Here is a 21,339-nt window from a genome sequence, read left to right as displayed (position 1 = left end):
TGTGTAGTGTTTTGCCTACTTGTATATCTGTGTACCATGTATGCTTCTGGTGCCTGTGGAATCCAGAAGAAGGTGTCAGATCATCTGGAATTGATGTTACGAACAGTTGTGAGCTGCCTTGTGGGTGCTGGGAACTGAACTCAGGTTCTGAAAGAGCAGTGCTTTTAGCCACTGAGCCATTTCTCCAGCATCTTCTATGTATTTTTTCAAAATTGCCTTAAAAATGATTTTATGTGTAAGTGCACCACGTACATGCATGTATGAGTTCAAGGAGGTCAGTCCTGCTGTCCTGGAACTCACTCTGTAGACCAGGCTGGCTCCTAACTCTCAGAGATCCACCTGCCTCTGCCTGCCGAGTACTGGGATTAAAGGTGTGCGCTACCACTGCCTGGCACAATAAGAGTTCTTAACTGCTAAGTCATTTCTCTAGCCCCTAAAATTGGTTTTATTAGTTTAGAGATTTTTCTGAGTTAAGGGACTTAGCTGGGAATTGTTATTAATTTAAACTGTGGTGTTGGAAAATGAGTATTTTAAACGCTTTGGCTAGCGGCTACTCAAAGGGCATGCAATAGAATCAATCAGTTCATGACAAGTCAGTGATAAAAATGAAGAGAAAGCTTGTAGGAATTTATACAACAATTTGATATAATTATGACATCTTTGTAGTTTGTAGTAGTTTATAAAGGACTTAGTTTTGGGACAGTGACATGGTTCAATGGATAATGGTGCTTGCCTTCAAGCTTTCAATCTTGAGTTTGATCCCAGGACCCACGTGATGGAAGACCTGACTCCTACAAGTTGCCCTCTGACTTCCACATAAGTGCATGATATGTTGCTAGACATGGTAGCACACAACTTAATCCCAGCAAGATCAAAAGCAGGAAAGATCCCTATGAGTTTCACATCAGTCCGTTCTACATAGTGTGTTCCAGGACAGTCAGGATTATGTAGAGAGAACCTGTCATTGTCCACCATGCCCCGCAAAAGAATGTGGCATATGTGTATGCTACCTCCCCACAACATCTGTGCACACATATATGGTAGATAAAAATCTAAACAAATTTATATTAAAGTACTGATTTGTAATAGGTTGGAAAATGTAAAAACTGGTTCTTACCACAGATTGAGATTTACTCCAGTCCTTCTAACTTGTCACAGCAGACAAATTGCTTAGCTGGAGACTCACTGTTTGTTGTCAGGATGGGAGGAGCAGTTCCCTAAGATCATGTGGAGACACAGTGAAATAACGGTTTAAAGAGACATTTGTTCTTCATCCATTGTATACGCGATTGGATCATGGTCTCTCTCTCTCTTTATAGATAATTGGTTTATTTTTATTTTATGTACATTGGTGTTTTGCCTACATATGTGTCTCTGTGAGGGTACCTGATCCCTAGGCTAAATAGGTAGGGATTGATTTAGTTTGATGTGATCTTGTGTAGTCTAATGTTCAAACCTTGCCTTATTTTTGACAAATGTCTCAGAATAAATTTTATATAAAAGTCTACTTTCTGACTTCAGGTTCACTTTGGGATCACTTAGCTAACACTTGGAATTTTTTTTTCTTTTGTAGTGCTAGATTCAAACCCAGAGCCAAGCAAGTGCTCTAGCACTGATCTATCCCTAGCCTTTATGACTTTATAAAAAATTTGTTTATGTTGTATACTTGATGTGTAGGGTGGGGAGAGGCTTGTATGCTGTAGCATATGTGTAGTAGGTCTGAGACAACTTTGTAGATTCTTTTCTCCTTCTACCTTTATATATGGGTTCTGGTATCAAACTCAAGTCACCAGGCTTTCATGGCAACTATCTTTATCTACTTGATCATTGTGACAGCCACCTGAGCCTCCCCCACCCCTTTTGGCTTAAAGAAATTTATTTCAGTTATGGAGGCTGGGAAGACACCAGAAGATTATATCACTGTATCAGTTCTCTTCCTGGCTTGCACATGGCAGAGAGTGTGAGCATGCACTCAAAACAGCAAGAATGAGCAAGAGTAAGCCTCTTATGCTCTGAGCCCTATTTGTTTGTTTGTTCATTTGTTTGTTTATTTTTGAAACAGGGTTTCACTCTTTAGCTCTTCTGCAACTTGCTTTGTAGACAAGTCTGGTCTCAAACTCACAGAGATCTTGCCTCTGCCTCCCAAGTGTTGGGATTAAAGACATGTGCCAACACTGCCCTGCCTGAGCCCTTTTTATATGGGGCCTTTGTCTTATGGTTTCTATTACTGTAAAGAGACACCACGACATGGCAGCCCTTATAAAGAAAAACATTTAATTGGGGCTGGCTTACAGTTTCAGAGATTCAGTGTATTATCATCATGGCAGGACTTTGTACCATGCAGGCAGACATGGTGCTGGAGAAGGAGCTGAGAGTTCTACATCATGATCCACAGGCAGCAGAAGGAGATTGTCACACTAGTTTGAGCATATAAGACTTCAAAGCCTGCCTCTACAGTGACACTTCTTTCAGCAAGGCCACACTTCCTAATAGTGCCACTCCTATGAGCTGAGCACTTAAACACAGGAGTTTATGGGGGTCATAGCTATTCAAACCACCATAGTCTCATTATGTTGACCTGGCTGGCTTTGAATTCCTGGATTTAAGTGACCCTCTTGCATCAGCCTCCCAAGTAGCATGTTATAACCCCCAACTCTTCCTGAAAAATCTTTATCTCTTTGCCTTATGAAAAGGGAAGCATTAAACTAATTTATGTGGTATGTTACCTGGGAAACTTCAATTAAGTGATACTAAACATTCTGTTGGTTAAAATACTTTGGAAATTTTTTTCAAGTTCTTAGAAATTTGTTCATAGTTCTTGCTATCTGCTATAGTGTTAGCAATCATAATTTTGAAATTTTGTTTGCCACAGGAATAACTGCATAATAAAACAAGCTCTTAACCACATTTTCCCATGAACCTCTTTGAAGCTGAAGCACTTTTGTTTGCAAATAATATTGTTTGCAGAAACTTTCAGGAACACATCAGAGTAAAATATAATCATCTGTGATGACAAAGGTTCGGGGAGAAGATTAGACAAGTACAAGTTTCTGATAACTTATGATAACCACATTGGTAATTATACCATTGCTCTCAGAACTTGTAGAATTCTGATGAAGGAATTAGTGGAGTTATGAAATTATTATCCAAAGTTAAAGCAAGAATTAATTATGGGGACTGGAGAGATGGCTCAGTGGTTAAGAGCCATTTCTGCTCTTCTAGAGGACTCTGCTTCACTTTCTAGCACCCATATCGTACTTGACAGCTGTCTGTAACTCTAGTCCTAGGGGATCCCATGCCTTTTTCTGACCCCTGAGGGTACCATGCATGCATTTGGTACATAGACATATATGTAGACAAAATACCCAAACACACACACACATAAATAAAACACTTTAAAAATTAATTATGGGGCTTGAGCTTTATGACTAGAGAGTTTTAAGGAACTCAGGTTGACCTTAAGACACCAATATTTATAAAGCCCTTGGAAAAACTTTTAAGTAAGTTTTTCCTTATAAGTAAGCATGTTCTGGCTGTACCACAAACTTCTGAGTATTTTGGGAGCCTCTAGGACAGAAGAACTATCCGAAGGTAAATCCTGGAGGTTATGACTTGGCTTCCTAACCTGCTGCTGAGAAGCTTTGAAAAGTTCCAGCAAAGCTAATTTAAAAAGGCCTATGTGGTCAAGTACTGTTCTCACTGCACTATAAATAATGAGCCAAAGCTAATGAGAATTGGCTTTATTTTTAAACAAGAGTAAAGGGGGAAGGAGTGGTTGTAGAGAGGGAATTGTTTCATGGAAAGTTATAGAGTGCCCTTTGTGGTTTCTGTAGTGCAGATTTGTCAGTCTGTACTGAGTTCTTGGTCCTCTAGTTTGCTCTCGTACCTCTTGCTAGCTTTCTGAGATAATGTTTCCATTTATTCTCCAGCGTCCTGACTTGGTACATAATGAAACAGCCTTTCCCCAAAGTTGTTAGTTGCGGCAGGAGACACGCTGTAGTCATAATCAGTCTTGTATAGCCTACCTTCCTGCATGTTGCTGCGTGGAAACTGGGGAAATCTGGCAGTTGCCAAGATTCATCCTAACTCTGAAGATATTTGAGACCAACATCTAAGACTCTTTGTAGTAAATCTTTTGTTGTTGTTTTTGTCTGTTGAGACAGGGTTTCTCTGTGTAGCCCTGACTGTCCTGGAACTCACTCTGTAGACTAGGCTGACCTTGAACTCAAAGATCTACCATCTCTGCCTCCCACATAAAGGTGTGGCCACCATGCTAATCTTTTCTGGATTTAGAAACTTGAGTTTACAGTTTGTTTTATCCACTGAACCTTGTTTTTATTTTCATAGAAATGTGCCCCCCCCCAAATTAAATACATTAAGGGCTTATACCATCTAGTGATAGTCTTTTTTTTTTTTTTTTTGCTAGTCTTGCACTTTATTGCCTTGACCATGTCAGGTCTTGACTGCATACTTGTAGCAGCTCCTTCTACTGCTACTTCTTGGTCTTCAGCTTCTCTTTGTGCTTGATAGATGGCATATAGCTCTCATCTCCTTGGGTCAAAGGTCCAGGGGTTTATATTTCTTGCCCTTATAAAATCTCCTGAAGTTTTCTTTTTAAGTCTGATTAATGACAGTGAAGACACGGGCAGTGTATTTTTGAGCTACTCATATATCTAGGAGAACTGGGAGGGGGTTGGGAGCTGTTACCTTTTTAGTTATACAAAGCTGGAACAGCTCCATCTTCAGATCCTAATCTACTACCTACACTAGGCACCACACTATAAATCCGCTAGGTCTTGATTTCTGTGTCTAAAAAATAGGGCAGACAATGCTTATGTGGTTATATTACCTGTCTCCCTTTAAAAGAAGAAAAAAACCTTTATCAGGCAAGGGTAGTGACTCAGGCCTATAATCCTAACAATCAGGAAGCTGAAGCATGAGGACAACCTCAATTCAAGTACAATTTTCTTCACTTGCTTTTTTTTTTTTTTTTGCTTTCTACCCCTCGCACACCTACTCTGCCTACAAGAGCCTAACAGTGTACACACACAAAGTTTTCCCTGAAGTGTGTGAATATTATATAATAAAATATTAGCAAAAAGTATCTTTTAATTTATATGTAACTCTCTCATGAACATCACAATACTTAGGCAAAGCGTGAGGAGGAATGCCAAAAAGCATAGAAATTTTAATAAATGCAGACTTAAAAATATTTTAAGGGCTAGGTAGATGGTTTAAAGAGGTAAAAACAGTTTCTAGGCTCCCAGGCTGATGACCTGAGTTGGATTCCCAGATCAGTGGAAGGAGTGACCCTCCATACATGTACTGTGGCATGATCCCCCTTCCCACCAAGTTAATAGAGCATTTAAATCATGCACAAAGAATAAGTTGTAATGTTCCCCAAATTGTTTGCTCTGCTAAGGGATCATGGAGAGAAAAACACTGATTCCTCAAAGGGATCTGTTTTATAGACAACATTTTTTTCAAAGTGGCTCTTACTCTGAGTTGAAGTATATTGCCAGAGGGCTAAAGTGCTTTCAGTCTTGATGAAATAATTTGAAAATAGCAATATCCTTCCCACATAAAGCTCTTTCAGTGCTTCAAAATCTGTGACTAGCCTTGCCCACAATGTTTCAAGAATTTAAACGTCAGGAACATAAACCCGGTACATGACTATCCACACACCTTTCACCTGAATATACTAGTTATTAACCTTCTGACAGACTTACCCAGTTCCCCTCGTTCTTTTCTCACCTTCACCTTTGCATCTCTACACATACATAGTTTTTATGTAGACATAGTACATATAAAAGTCTTGTTTTCAGACCATCTAAAAGTTGTAAAGACATTGAGGGACTGGAGAGTTGGCTTGGTTGTGAAGAACAGTTGGTGGTTTTGCAGGGAATCCAGGTTTGGTTCTTAGCACCCACATGATAGCTTACAACCATCTGTTTCTCCAGTTTCAGGGGATCTGATACTCTCTTCAGATGTCCTCAAACACCAGGCATATACACATAATACATATACACGCAGGAGAAACATTCAACACACATTAAAATAAAAAAATTATAGATGTTATGATACCTTATTTCTGAATAGCTTGGCATGTATTTCCTAAAACCAGGGACTTTTTTTTTAAGATTTATTTATTCATTTATTATGTATACAGTGTTCTGTCTTCATGTGCATCTGCAGGCCAGTAGAGGCACCAAATCTCATTACAGATGGTTGTGAGCCACCATGTGGTTGCTGGGAATTGAACTCAGAACCTCTGGAAGAACAGCCAGTGCTCTTAACTGCTGAGCCATCTCTCCAGCCCACCAGGGACATTTTTATATAGCTACAATGTCATTTTCATGCTCAATGAAATTAACATTTATAAAATTATATCTAGAAGATTGCTTATCTTCAAATTTTTTTCCAATATCAGAAATATCACCCTGGCTGGAGATGCAGCTTAGTTGGTAAAGTGCTTTCTTAGCATGCCTAAGAAACTCTAGGTTTAGTTCCCAGTTAAACCAAATGTGGTGTTGCACACCTGGAACATTTGGGAGGTGGAAGCAAAAGGACTGGAATCCTGGAATATGAGTCCCCATCTCCAGCAAACAAACCAAACACAGAAGTATATACACATGCATATAATATATACACATGTATATCCCTCCCTGTTTAGAACTCCTACCCCCAAACAAGAATCATGTGTCAGTAAGGTGTCGTGGATTTCTGAGATTCTAAGTTCCCGGCCAGCCTGGGTAGTATAGTAACTCTTGTCTCATAACAAACATGCATGCATGAAATGACTCTTTACTTGTCTTTAATCTAAAATGATTCTCTTGTCCTTCAGTCTTTTTTGATGTATTTCATAACACTGACATGTAATTAAGGCTAACTGTTTGTTTTCTTACAATTAGGTGAATTTTTTTGTCAAGCAAATACATAAATGTGTAGCAAAGTTATATTGGAGAAACTAGAGTAAAGCTAAAATGAAAGGTTCTTTTCCTTGTTTTCTTTCTGCAGTGTTCTGAACACAAACAGTTTGCTCTGCGATTGTCATTTGAAGTGGCTGCTTCAGTGGCTGGTGGATAACGACTTTCACCATTCTGTGAATGTAAGCTGTGCGCATCCTGAGTGGTTAGCAGGGCAAAGCATCCTGAATGTGGACCTGAAAGATTTTGTCTGTGGTTTGTATTTCTGTTTTCAAGTTTTTAAATTTCTCTTAACTATTGTAACAACAAAATAAAGGAGATGAACAAAAAACAAACAAACAAAAACCCACCCCAAATGGCTTTCGACAGCCCATCTTATGTCCTTGTGGTGTTGCTCTCTGTCTTTTGCAAACACAGGATACATTTTGTGTTCTTTGACTTAATGTTTTATAAATGGTTGTTTTCCTCACTGTTCTTTTTTGTCTTGATAACGCAAGGACCTTCTCAGTGCTCCCTTCTCATTGCCTTTATTTGAGAGGAATTGTTAACTTGAGGATAAGACTTCAGGATTTTTAATTATTAACTTTAGGATTAACTTTAGAAGTAAGACTTCTGAATCATTATGTATTTTTTTTCCATGAGAAGACCTTTTAGTAGATTTTGAAAAGAACCACCAAGACAAATTTTGAAAATGCATTAGTTTATGTGGCCATCAGCAATGTTATAATTTTAAGTGTATAACAGTATGTGTTTCTAATCACCAGTTTCATTTTCTGGATGCAGTTTATTGGTAAAGGACAGACAATTTGGGATAGTCAGTTCTCTCCTTCCACTATGGCAGTGTTCAGGGATCATGTCATTAGGCTTGATGGCAAACTCTTTTACCCACAGAGACATTTCCCTGGCCCAAATGCAATTTCTTTTCTTTTTTTTTTAAGTTCATCTATATTTTCTGTATGTAGGTGTTTTGCCTGCATGCATGTCTGTGCACTATGTGTGTGCAGTGCCCAGGAGGCCATAAGAGGACATCACATCCTCCAGAGCTGGAGTTGCAGAAGGTTGTTAGCTCTGATGTGCTGGGAGCTGAACCTGGGTCCTTTGCAAGAATACCTGGTGTTCTTAACTTCTCTTGAGCCCCTTTATGCAAGTTCTTAGGGCGCAAAGTGACAACATATCTTTGAGACAGTAGAGACAGTCATAGTATGTTCAGACAGTGTGTCCTGAATATATCATTTATGATTTCAAGAGTAAATATTTTTTTCTCAACTTGGAAAGTTTTTTATTTTAATAATTAAATCTTCTTTACAATGGATTGAATTCTGCTTACACTGTCATACAGTCCCCTTTGAATTTTACTTAGTTTTAAATGTAAGGCATACTATATGTTTTTGAGACAGGGTTTCACTGTGTAGCCCTGTCTGGTCTCGAATTCACTGTGCAGACCAGACCAGGTTGGCCTGGAACTCAGACATCTGCCTGCCTCTGCTTCACAAGGGCTGAGATTAGTGGTGTACGATATGTTTTCTACTATTCCACGTACACCTTTGAAGGCGCAATGGAATGTTACTTAGTAAAGATACTGGTTCAGGATTTCTGTAGCAGCTTCTCTGAATTGGTAATGTTGTTTTTTATGAATCCATAGTGCACTCACCATTTGTAAACCAGTTTTCACTTGTGCACTTATGCTGTTTGAATTTTTCACTATTTAATGTCGAAGCTATGTGCAAAGTACTTTCAAGTCATGTATTTATTAGTAGTTTCCTTGAAAAAATATTCCCACTTTCTGTATTATATAGAAATGATAATGGTTATCATAAACATTTTGTATATGTATCATTATATATGGAACATAAATATATTGTGTGTATGTATATACATGATATAGTAGAATTCGAATTTACCTTGAAATTCTTATATAAGGTTTTTCTCCACGTCTATCCCCACCCATTGATAATGCTTAGTAAATGGATAGTAAGCACCTAAGAGTCCTGAGGGATGGTAGAAAGAGTACTGGATGCTGACATCCAGAACCTGGGTTCTAGCCCACCTTCTGTCACCATCTAATGCCTTTGAACAAACTGTTTAACTGAAGTTTACTTTTCTCACCTTTAAACAAGGGATTAGATAGGATTGGTGAGATAGCTCAGCAGTTAAGAGCACTGACTACTCTTCCTGAGGACCCAGGTTCAATTTCCAGCACCTACCATGGCAGCTAACAACTGACTATAACTCCAAGATATGACACCTTCACACATATATACAAGCAGGCAAAGTACCAATGCAAACAAAATAAAAATAAATAAATTATAGTTCCAGGACAGGCTCCAAAGCTACAGAGAAACCCTGTCTTGAAAATCAAAATTAAATATATAAATAAATAAATTATTGAAAACAAAGCAAATAAAAAACCAACAACAAGGGATTTAAGCTTTTTATAGTCTCCTTCAATCTTAACCACTGTGAATGAAGCTTATAGTTTTACAGTATTTGTTTTAAAATTCAATCTGAAGTAAAAATAACTTGGCCACTTGCCTTTATTCCCTTTAGATGATTTTCTGAAGCCTCAGATGAGAACACATCCTGAAAGCACAGTTGCTTTGAGAGGTGCTAATGTGACCCTGACGTGCACTGCAGTGAGCAGCAGTGATTCCCCCATGTCTACTGTGTGGCGCAAGGACAGTGAAATCCTCTACGACGTGGATGTTGAGAACTTTGTTCGCTATCGGCAGCAAGCTGGAGAAGCTCTGGAGTATACTAGTGTCCTGCACCTCTTCAGTGTGAACTTCACAGACGAAGGGAAATATCAGTGCATTGTCACTAATCACTTTGGCTCTAATTATTCACAGAAAGCCAAACTGACTGTGAATGGTAAGGAATTGTGCTGCTTGACTTTTGAAATACTTTCTTTTTTACTTATTTGTATATTTCAGGGATATATGCTATGACTGTCTGGCCTATCTGGCCATGCTGATGGGCAAATATACTTTGAAGTACTTTGTACATCTAAATTTTAAGTCACTTGACCAAGAAAATTAGGTCATACCCCACACATGGAGGGAACTCTTAGTGTTATCTTCTCTTGGTTGTGGCATATGGCAGGGGGGTGGACTTTTGGGTTACTCCCCACCCGCTGTCTTGCACTCTTTGCCCCAGGAGATGCTTTACTCCTATTTCTGTTTCTCCTGAAGACATTCCTTTGATGGTCTTCATTTTCTTTACAAAACCACAATTCTTTGAAAACCATGAATTTTTTTCTAATATGCTAGCTGTGTCCTCTATACTCGAGAGTGTTTAGCACATCTCCAGATCCAGTGGTCGCCATAGTTCTCCTATATGGCCTTAATGATTTTGAAAATAAAGCTCTCCTAGTGGTTATAAGAAAAGTTTTCCAAAGCAACTTGGTTTATTGTCTATGAGACTGAGTAACTATAGCGTTTTAGGCTGTGAGCAACCAAAAAATATACTTGTGCCCTGCTCCTATTTCTTTTTTGAACTTCTAGCTTTTTAAAAAAGATTTTATTTTATTATTTTATGTGTATGAGTGGTTTGCTTTCATGTATGTCTGTACCACATGCATGCCTGATGGCCATGAAGGCTGAAGAAAACATTGGATCTCCTGAGACTAAAGTAACAGACAGTTGTGAACTGCCATGTGGGTGCTGGGAATTGAACCCAAGTCCTACAAGTGCTCTTAACTACCAAGCTAACTCTCCAGCTTTGAACCCTGCTCCAGTGTTTCTTAAGTGAGATTTTTTAAATATTTATTTATTATGTATAGTATTCTGTCTGTATGTCTGTCTGCAGGCCAGAAGATGGTACCATATCTTATTATGGATGGTTGTGAGTCACCATATGGTTCCTGGGAATTGAACTCAGGGCTTCTGGAAGAGCAGCCAGTGTTCTTAACTGCTGAGCCATCTCTCCAGCCCCCTTAAGTTAGATTTTAAAAAGCATAATTAAAACCAACCGACCAAACAAAAAACCCCCTGGTTCTCTTGACACCTGTTGATATTAGATTGGGAAGTCTCATTTAACTTTCTAAGTGAAAGAGTAATATTAAATATAAAGTTCTAAACTGGCATTCAGGAAAGATTGTGACTTTCTGACTTCTCATCGGTGTGGTCACTAGGCATGGTGTGTAGAGTACTGTGCTGCTGTGCTCCACACACTCAGGTGCCGGTGAGAAAGATGATTTTAGAAGCTGGGTTCATTGTCAGTCCAGAGAATATGTTTTCTCAAAGAAATGAAGCATTTCACATCAGAATTTTACCTGTTAGGTTATTAGATTTGTGTGCTTGTGCGTGTTTTCCTTTTGCCTACTTTCTCTGCAATTCTTTTTGAACAGAGATGCCGTCTTTTTTAAAAACTCCTATGGATCTAACTATTCGCACTGGTGCCATGGCCAGATTAGAATGTGCTGCAGAAGGGCACCCTGCACCTCAGATTTCCTGGCAGAAAGATGGTGGTACTGACTTTCCTGCAGCCCGAGAAAGACGAATGCATGTCATGCCCGAGGATGATGTCTTCTTCATTGCCAATGTGAAGATAGAAGACATGGGCATCTACAGCTGCATGGCACAGAATATTGCAGGCGGCCTCTCAGCCAATGCCTCACTCACTGTGTTAGGTATGCTTATTACTCTGTCAGGACCACTGCTTTACGGGAGCCGCTGAGAGCTGCTTGGAGGTTTTGATGGGATTTTTTTTTTTTTAACTTTCTGTTGTGTTCTTGTATTTTGTTTTTGTTTTTGTGTTTTTTTTTTTTTTTTTTTTTTTTTTGAGACAGGGTTTCTCTGTGTAGCTTTGATTGTCCTGGAACATACTCTGTAGACCAGGCTGATCAAAGAGATCTGCGTCCTCCTACCTCCTAAGTGCTGGGATTAATGGTATACACCACTTCTGCCTGGCTAAAACATGTCTTTTATGTATGCCTTGAATCCAAGGCAGTTCAGGTCTCTGTTTTCTTAGACACAAAGTTTTGTGGGGTCATCTCTTCCTCCTCCTCCCCCACTACCCCCACAGCCCAGGAAAACTCTATCCCCCGAGAACTCACTATGTGTTACATGTGAGTCACTGATCTGACTGTCAGAAACCTTTAAAAGAGGTGTGTTAACTTGAGGGCTGAGGCAGAAGGATCCAGAGCTTGGTTATGTTGATAACATGTCTTAAAAACAGGAGAAATCCCAGCACTAATGGCTAGTAGTCCTGGCTTGTATGTGCCAGGCCAGTGCTGTACTGAGCTAGCATCCCAACCCTGCTTTTCTTTCTCTTAGAGATAGGTCTTGCTAATTTGTTGAAATGGCTGTAAATTTGTAATCCTTTTGCTTTGGCCTCCTGAGTAGAGGGTTTACAGCCATGCATCATCATAACCAGTTTATAATTAGATTTTTCTCTCTTTTGAGGCTTTTGTGTTTCTGAAACATTAATGTTAATCTTCGTAAAACCACACATTTCATCATACTCTTAATAGTCTTAGGGTATCAATTTCCTAACTTAGTATTTTTAACTTCCTATTAGAGACACCCTCGTTTGTTAGACCTCTGGAGGACAAGACCGTCACTCGAGGTGAAACGGCAGTATTGCAGTGCATAGCTGGAGGGAGTCCTGCTCCTCGCCTCAATTGGACCAAAGACGATGGGCCGCTCTTAGTAACAGAACGACACTTCTTTGCTGCAGCCAATCAGCTTCTCATCATTGTGGATGCTGGGCTAGAAGATGCTGGAAAATATACCTGCATTATGTCTAATACTCTTGGGACAGAACGAGGACATATTTACTTAAATGTCATTTCATCCCCCAATTGTGACTCTTCTCAGAATAGCATTGGACATGAGGATGATGGTTGGACCACAGTTGGCATTGTCATCATTGTTGTGGTCTGCTGTGTTGTGGGCACTTCTTTGATCTGGGTCATTGTTATTTACCATATGAGAAGGAAAAATGAAGACTACAGTATCACAAATACAGGTAAGTGGCACCCAGATGACACATGGCGTATTCTTAGGATTGTAGGATTTAGTAAAAAAATAAAAAAGCTGAGTACTGTGATTGATTACTTGCTAAGAGATGTAAGGAACTTTTCCTGATGAAAATAACCTATCTGGGGAAAATTTTGTAAGAATTTGTATATACTATATATACTTCCCCTAAATTTAGCTCTTAAAATTGTATTACAGGTATGTTTTCCTTGTTCTTGTGGGTTTTTTGTTGTTTTGGTCTTCTGATTTTTTGAGACAGGTTTTCTTTGTGTACCCCCGGCTGTCAGCACTTGTTCTCTAGACCAGAGTGGCCTTAAACTCAGAGATTACTAGCCTCTGCCTCCAGAGTGTTGGGATTAAAGGTGTGTACCACTGTGCCCAGTTTGTAGTTCCAGGTCAGCCAGGGCCATACACTGAGATCCTCTCAAAAGAAAATAACAGACTGATCTTGAGTTTGCAGTGATCCTCTGCCTCCACCTCCTGTGTGCTGGCATGGCAATGCAGGTGTGGTGAACCATGCCTAGCTGATATTTAGGGGAGAGTTGAACCCTTGTATGTGACTAGGTCTTTTACCCAGGGTCTGCAAGAGAAGCGAGTCATGTAGAGAGATCGTTTAAGTGTAGCTATAGGTAAGATTTTAATGTTTAGTTTTTTGTTTTTCCTTTTGGTAACTGCTCACCTCCAACCCCCTGCTGATAATTCTGGGAGTGAACCCACAGCCTGTACATATTAGGCAAACCAAGTCATACTTCTAAAATGAAACTCTGAGAAGACCATTAGTTTTAAAAAAATTATGCTAAGGGAAGTATGAAGAGCTATTGGGGTCCCAAGTCCATACCGTTTTCCAGGACAGTGTCAAAGTGAAACATATTTATAAAATTGCCTTCTGAATGTTAACTTCAACTGCCTGAGTTTGAGAGTTACAGATGTCTCTTTACAGAGGAGCTTAATTTGCCTGCAGACATTCCCAGCTATTTGTCTTCCCAAGGAACACTGTCTGAACCACAGGAAGGCTACAGCAACTCTGAGGCAGGCAGTCATCAGCAACTTATGCCTCCTGCCAATGGATCCATACACAAAGGCTCTGACGGTAGGCACTGGACTGCTCGTAGTTACACTCTCAGCCTGTTCTAGTGGGTTTACTGTTCATTGTATAGTTCCCCACTAGCCTGAGGCAGTATTGTAAGGTAAAATACTTAGAACATTTGACTTCATGCAAAATGGAATGAAAATTGACTATAAAGTCTTAACCAGAGTAGGCCATCTTAAAAACGAAACACGTTACCCTTAAACAGGAATTGAAGGACACAGCCGAGGCTCCTGTATCTCTGTCATCACAAGAAGAGGATGTTGTAGAAACTCTTTTCAAGTGTTTCTTGCCCTTTTAGAGATGAGCATCCTTCAGATAGCATCCAAAGGACATTAGGTTCTCCTCCTGACAGGTAGATACTGAGTAAAATATGACTCTCAGCTTATAATGGAGAACTTCAAAGAGCAGACCCCTAGTAAAGTGACTAGAGCCTCCTCTTGTCCTTCCCTCCTCACTTCTGTAGAAAGTGACAGACCCAGGAAGGTAGATTTGACTAGGGATGATGTGAGCAGTTACTGCTGCTTGACTCATAAAAGTAACATGGGCTCTCGTGTCATGCTTTCATTTGCTCAAGCCAAGCTGTATCTCAGAGCACAGGTTCAGGCCTGCCTTAAAGCCCATGGTTGGAGTTTAGTCTCTCCAGGCTGGACAAAGATTTAACATTAGAATTCAAGAGCATGGGCTCTAAAGCCAGAATGCCTAGATGTACATTTCAGCTCTTCCTCCTGTCATAGCTCAGTAGTGGAGAGAGAACTGTATCTGCTCCCTGGGAATGCTGTAAGGAAAAAGTGAGTTAATTCGCGTAAGGACCTTGAAATTTCACCTGGTTTATAAAGTAAGTGTGCAGTAAACGTTACAACTGTAGAAGAAAGTTGATTGTGACAAAACTCTACCTTAACAGAAAAGCATATGGGTTCTTTCCCATCTTATTAGGTGGCACTGGTACCCGGGTGATCTGTTCAGATTGTTATGACAATGCCAACATCTACTCGAGGACCCGAGAATACTGTCCATACACCTATATTGCTGAGGAGGATGTTCTGGATCAGACTCTGTCCAGCCTCATGGTTCAGATGCCCAAAGAGACATTTTTATCGCATCCTCCCCAAGATGCTGCTACTCTGGAGAGTCTGATACCATCAACAGAGAGAGAGCTGTCTGCCTTTCCCACCAACCATGAGAGGATGACTGAGAAGCTTCCCTTCTCACAGATGAGCAGTGGTAATGGATGCTTTTGTTCCTTTTTGAACTTTTGATTTCACTTTCACCTGCCCTGCCCTTCTGTTTATCGGTAGCACGCTTGTTTCACAGGAGACAGACAGATCAGTGCACTAGAATAATTGTCCTTGTTAGCTGGTGTCAGCTAGAGGTCTTTACTTACCTTCGTTTAAATAATGGAGATATGAAGTGCTAAACATACAGCATGAAAAACCTAACATGTTTTGTTTGCTCTTCTGTCAGGCAGGCAATCTCAGCACCATATACCGAGCTTTTGTCAGCAAAACTGAGCTCTTTCTGGACCAATCAGCTGTCACTTCCTCTCAGAGGAAGAACATGGGGAATGGGGCACAGGGCAGTAATTGCAGGGTTGTTGTGAGGAAGGCCGCTTGTTGGTTCCCAGCTGCTCAGCCCCAAAATAATCATACAGAAACTATATTATTTAAATCACTGCTTGGCCCATTAGCTCTAGCTTCTTATTGGCTAACTCTTACATACTAATTTAACTCATTTCTAGTGATCTGTATATCACCATGAGACTGTGGCTTACAGGCGTCTGCCCAGTAGGGCTACATGGCTTCTCTCTAACTCCTCCTCCTTTCTCCCAGCATTCAGTTTAATTTTCCCCGCCTAGCTAAATTCTGCCTTGCTATAGGTTCAAAGCAGTTTCTTTATTCATTAATGATAATCACAGCATACAGAGGGGAATCCCACATCACAGGGTCACAGAGGAAGGTATAGTGTTGTTTCAGGGATGGTTCCAGCAGCAATAAATGATCTATCATGAGACTGAAGATGTGCTCTGTAAGAGACCAGTTCTAAAGATGCCTCATATAGGCCAGAAAAGAGCACTGTCATTGAAGGTAGTCTCTTAGCTTTACATTCAGTGTCTTGAAAGAACTAAAGCACAATACCTCTTTTAATCCCTGGGAAGTATCAAATGAGACTGCCTTGAATTGTCTTTCCTTTGCCTAGGGTATCCTAATTAATTCGACACAGTATATGTTCTATATATAAAGTATAGTATCCTTTAGCATATTACCTCAGAGCTTGTTAGATGTGCAGTTGTGTTCTCAGCTTAGACATAGTGAATCTGAATCCAAATTTTAGTAAGGTCCTAAGATTATTTGAATGTTTTTTTTTTTTGTTTTGTTTTGTTTTGTTTTGTTTTGTGGGGAGTGTTTTTGTGTGTGGTGATATCATGTACAAATTCAACACTAATTCCTCTGCCTCAGCCTCCCAAGTGCTGAGGTAATAGGCAATAGGTGGGATTATGGGCATGAGCCACCTCACATGGCTTGTATTAAATTTTGTTTTTGTTTTGTGTGTGAGATCTGTATGCATTTATGTACACGCAGACACATGCTTGGGGAGACTAAAGGAGAATGTCTAGAGTCATCCTCCATTGCTTTTGAGCCTGTTTTTTGAGAGGGAGTCACTCTGTAAACTTGAAGGTTGCTATTTAAACTAGGCTGACTAGCCAGCAAGGTCCTGGGATCCTTTTGTCACATCTCAGTGCTGAAGTTATAGTCATACGTGACCACACCTGGCTTTTTATGAGTGCTAGAAATTTGAACTCAAAAGTCTTCATGCTTTTATAGCAGGCCTTCTTACCACTGAGCCGTTTCCTCAGCCCCAACATGCATATTAAATCTTGAGGGTTCCTGCCCTACCTTACGTTCTAGGTGAATTTTGCTTTCATTTGTGAATATTTGTTTCCAGAATGTTAGACTAGCTTTTTCCAAAATATGCCGTGTGTGTATGCGTGTGCGTCATCATTCTATCTCCTTTTTTTTTTTCAGTACTTTGACTACAGGTGTGCATCACCAAACCTGGCTCAAAAGCACATTTTTGAAACCAAAGTATAGATAATCTGATTTACTATAGTTACTTTGGTTTACTATCTGTTTTTTTTTTTAATTTTTTTATTTTTATTTATTTTTTTTTTTTTTTTTGATTTTTTGAGACAGGATTTCTCTGTAGCTTTGGAGCCTGTCCTGGAACTAGCTCTTGTAGACCAGGCTGGCCTCGAACTCACAGAGATCATCCACCTGCCTCTGCCTCCCGAGTGCTGGGATTAAAGGCGTGTGCCACCACCGCCCGGCTACTATTTGTTTCTTATTGTTTGATTTTTATATACTAGAAGTTGTAAGAGAATGGTTATTTTTACAACTTGTTTTCCTTTGGCTTTTTGAGACAGGATTTAGCTAAGGAGCCCTGGCTGGCTTAGAATATGCAGTGTAGACCAGGCTAGTCTTAATTTTGTAGCAATCCTGCCTTTGCTTCCTGAGTGTTGGGGTTGGAGGTATACTACCATATCTAACCTCTAACTTTTATGTATTAGTGTTGTGTGTGTTGGGGGAGTGAATGTGCCACAGAGGGCACAAGAAGGTCAGAAGACAAATTTGTGGAGTCAGTTCTCTCCTCCCTTTATGTGGGTTCTGGGGTTTGAACTCAAGTCCCTTGCTTCTGTGGTGAGCTTCTTTAACATCTGAGTCATACCTTAGGCCCCACACTCAGCTTTTAAAATGTCTTAAAGAGGGACTAGAACAGTGTTTCTCAACCTTCCTAATGCTGTGACCCTTTAATGCAGTTTTTCGTGTTGTGGTGACCCCAACCATAAAATTATTATGTTCCTACTTTATAGTGTAATTTTGCTAATGTTCTGAATCAAATTTAAATATCTGATATGCAGGATATCTGACATGTGACCCCCAAAAGGGTTTCAACCCACAGGCTGAGAACCACTGAGCTAGACATTACAGATGAGGTCCCAGGCCTTTCTGAAGTCTGGACTTTTACTCTGCAGTAAAATGTAACACTGATAGCTAGCAGGTGTTCATCCCAGTTTGATAAATATAGCTATTTATTGATAAAAAATGACAAGTTGACATGAAACTAGCCAACACAATTTTTAAAGCAGAAAAGCTACTAAATTAGCAGGTGAAGAAAAGAAGCATGATATTAGAAACTAGCTTTTTAGTTCTGTTGAATATAAAGGTTTGGTAGTTTGTAGTTCCAGTTTTTATTTTGTTGTTGTTTTTAATGTTGGCATTGTGATCTCAGTATCCTTATCAAGGATGCTGGGCATCTTTACTTCTTTTGAGGATTAGGTTAAAAGGGTATCAGGGGACTGGGGATAAAGAGCTTAGGGATAAAGAGCATTTGTTGCTCTTACAGAGAACCTGGGTTCGATTCCCAGCTCTGATGTGGCAGCTCACAACTGTCTGTAATTTCAGTTCTAGGAGATCCAGTTCCCTTTTCTAGCCTCTTTGGGTACCAGACACACATGTGACACACAGTCATACATGCATGCAAAACATCCATACACATTTTTAAAAAAGGATACCAAGAAATTAATTTTGAAATTCCTGCTGTCTCTGATGATATTTCTTGTCTCTTGTTCTCAGAAATATTTCAGCGGCCTTTGTGGAACATGAGCAGAGAACCAGGCCTGCTTCCCTTTTGCCAACAGCCTGTCCTTGAGTCACCGCAGCTTCCGCAACATGAGGGCCTGGCAGAGAGGGATCCAAACTGCTCCTCACCTGTGTCCTGCCACAGGTTACATGACCACACTTTTGATTTCAGCAGGACTCGGAACATTCAAGATGGTAGTGAGGGAACATGAAGCCCGTCCACGAGGAAGTCTGAGCAGAGACTCAAGTTGGTTCATTTACTACCTCAAGAGTTGAGAAGAACCCCCAAAGTCAGCGTTTGCATTACTCTTTGCTTCGAATTCTATCTGGCCACACCAGAGTAGCCTGATGTTTGGCCTTACACCTGGCGAAGAAAAGGTAGTAGCTGGCAGAAATGTGCTACAGAATGTGTACCACGCTGAGAGTACACAGCCCCGGCAGAAGACGATATGGACAAGTCCCTCCAGATGGCCTACAGTGACATGCCTCGGTGTGCACTGCCTCTCATGGAGGGTGTCCTTGCTGCTTAGCCTACTGGCTTGCCCCAGTCCTCAGAATGGTCATGAGAAGGCATTACTGCTTTGACGTTTTACTTTGCCTTCCAAGCAAGGAGCAGAGATAACTTCTGAGCTCTCCTGAGTCTGACCGAGACTCGAGAATGGAGGCCGAGACTTTGATATTCAAGGTCTTCGGCTGGAATCCAAATTTCGCCAACTGGTACCAGAGCAAAGGCTTTTGTATTCTTCAGGAGTTGTTTTTTTCTTTGTGTGTGTGTGTTGTATGTTTGTTTTGTCCCTATAACCAGGGATGTCATTGTAAATATATGTGCATTTATAAATAATTTTTCTACTCATTGACCTTGTGTGTTGGCTACAGTGTAAATATTTTTGATATGCCCAAATTATATATAATGCTGTCTGGTTACTGTATGGGCGGCAACTTCTCAAGATCATAGACTTTGCATAACTTAGTTTAGTAAGGTCTACAAACTGTTTAAAGCTCTAAGACTATTTGTCACGAAGCTTATGTAGAGGGACAGGGTACTTTGTGATTGTGTGCTCACAAACCCGAGCTTGGCGTAATTAATTAACTGCTTGCTTCATGCCTGAAGGTCCGCGCATCCGATCACTCAGTGCCATCTGCTGATCTTGTTCTTCCAGAGCCCGCTGCCTTGCCACAGCCCGTGAGCACAGAAGATGGTGTATTTGGGGATTGTCTTCTTCAGCAAAGTGCTTTGATGATAAGGAACCAAAGATTGTTCTTTTTTATGTTTACTTGGTTTTTATCTCCTCCACGAATGTAGCAGCGTGTTAAGAAGGGAAGTGTACTCTTGGGAGCCAAAAAACTTTATGTAAACAATGAATGTCAACACTAATGCTAAATAATGTCATGTGCTTTCAGTCTGTGTGTAATACCGGCTTCCTGCTAGATAGCTCTCGACTTTTAAAGGTATTTATTTATAAGTAACTGTGTATTTCTAGAATTCCAAACTCACAGCTTTTTAGCTTTTTGTCAGAAACTTAAGATGAATTTCCGACTTTTTCCATGCTTGTTTTAATCCTAAATAATTTCTTCTTGAGATAGCATCACTTTTAGCTTTTTAAATTTTCCTTTTCTACTTAAATTGCCATGTTTTCTTCATTTTCATTTTGAACCTTTAAAATATTATTATTGTCTTTCATCCCTATGGACTGTGTTTGAGTTTTATAGTGGTCTGACTAGAAATTAAGAGCCGGGCCCCTTCCTAGTGCTGCTCTGGCTAGCCACATCTGACTCTTACTGTGCAAAGAGGCTGTTTACTAGCTGCTCTCAGCCGCTCTCCAGGAACCAGAGAGGATTGTGCTACTTCAGTAAAGAGCCACCTTTGTCAACTGTTAGCTAGATCAAGAGTCATGCTGCTTGCTCTGACTTTAGCTGTATTTATTTCCCCAAAACAGGACTAGCAGTCTAAAAAATGCTCAGGGGAGGGACCAATCTCTGCTTTTAAACAGTGTCAGTAAACAAAGACTCACGTCTGAATTGAAAAGCTGCCTTTTGTCTCTGGAGCAGCAGTGCTCCAGCACGTGGGCTCAGAGTGGAGGTGTGCTGCCGCTCGCTTGTTCTGTGGTCAGAGTTCAGTGCGCTGTCAGCTGTTATCTGTCAGGGTAGAAAGCAGGCCCTGACCCAGTCCTCTAGAAATACTGTATCCAGGACATCCCAAGCTCCAGCAGTGACCTTTCTGCTAGGGTGTCAGGCTGGTCTCCTAAGGGTTGTGAAATGTTGGACCTGCCCTCCCAGATATCCCTGGTTTGTTACATAACTTATTAGGAATCCATCTACAGATGGGAAGAGCCTGCCTCTGTATTAAAATAACAATAGCTTCTTACATTAGAGAAAGGAATTCCTGAAAAAACTTGCCCATGTTTGAGCAAGCAGTGTCTACCTTCCAATAGTGATAAAATTGGCGTCTCCTCAGCGCTTCTTCCAGGCTGGACAGGGTCCACTTAGGACTAAGTTAGTCAGGGACATTGCAGAGCCAGGCAGACTGAAATGCTGAGAGAAGTGGTCCATCCCCCCAGCCAGCTCCTACTTCACTTCAGTGGGACGACACAAGCTCTCTGAATTTGTTTGTGCCCCTCATGGGCTCATAAGCCTATCTGTAGCAAGTAGCCTTTTTCTTGAACGCAAAGCCTTACAGTACGGGATCTACACTCAGCGGCTGATGGGTTTCT

The 21,339-nt window shown here is 40.4% G+C and overlaps 1 protein-coding gene across 3 annotated transcripts in view; it reads left to right on the top strand.

Annotated features, from left to right (window-relative positions):
- Positions 1-20,315, top strand: part of Lrig2 (leucine rich repeats and immunoglobulin like domains 2) — a 49,449-nt gene extending 29,134 nt beyond the window's left edge. Inside the window, exons 12-18 of one of the 3 annotated variants that reach the window (XM_038311480.1) lie at positions 7,018-7,181; positions 9,474-9,794; positions 11,272-11,553; positions 12,444-12,893; positions 13,893-13,994; positions 14,928-15,215; positions 18,623-20,315. In XM_038311480.1, coding sequence (XP_038167408.1) covers positions 7,018-7,181; positions 9,474-9,794; positions 11,272-11,553; positions 12,444-12,893; positions 13,893-13,994; positions 14,928-15,215; positions 18,623-18,840 — 1,825 coding nt within the window. In that variant the 3' untranslated portion in view covers positions 18,841-20,315. Of the gene's footprint in view, positions 1-7,017; positions 7,182-9,473; positions 9,795-11,271; positions 11,554-12,443; positions 12,894-13,844; positions 13,995-14,927; positions 15,216-18,622 lie in introns of all 3 variants that reach the window. The other 2 variants (XM_038311479.2, XM_038311477.2) reach the window with 2 other exon arrangements.
- Positions 20,316-21,339: the final 1,024 nt, after the last annotated feature.

The sequence above is a fragment of the Arvicola amphibius genome, chromosome 14, assembly GCF_903992535.2.
Source record: "Arvicola amphibius chromosome 14, mArvAmp1.2, whole genome shotgun sequence".
NCBI classification, from domain to species: domain Eukaryota; kingdom Metazoa; phylum Chordata; class Mammalia; order Rodentia; family Cricetidae; genus Arvicola; species Arvicola amphibius.
This window is presented reverse-complemented; position numbering and strand designations above follow the sequence as displayed.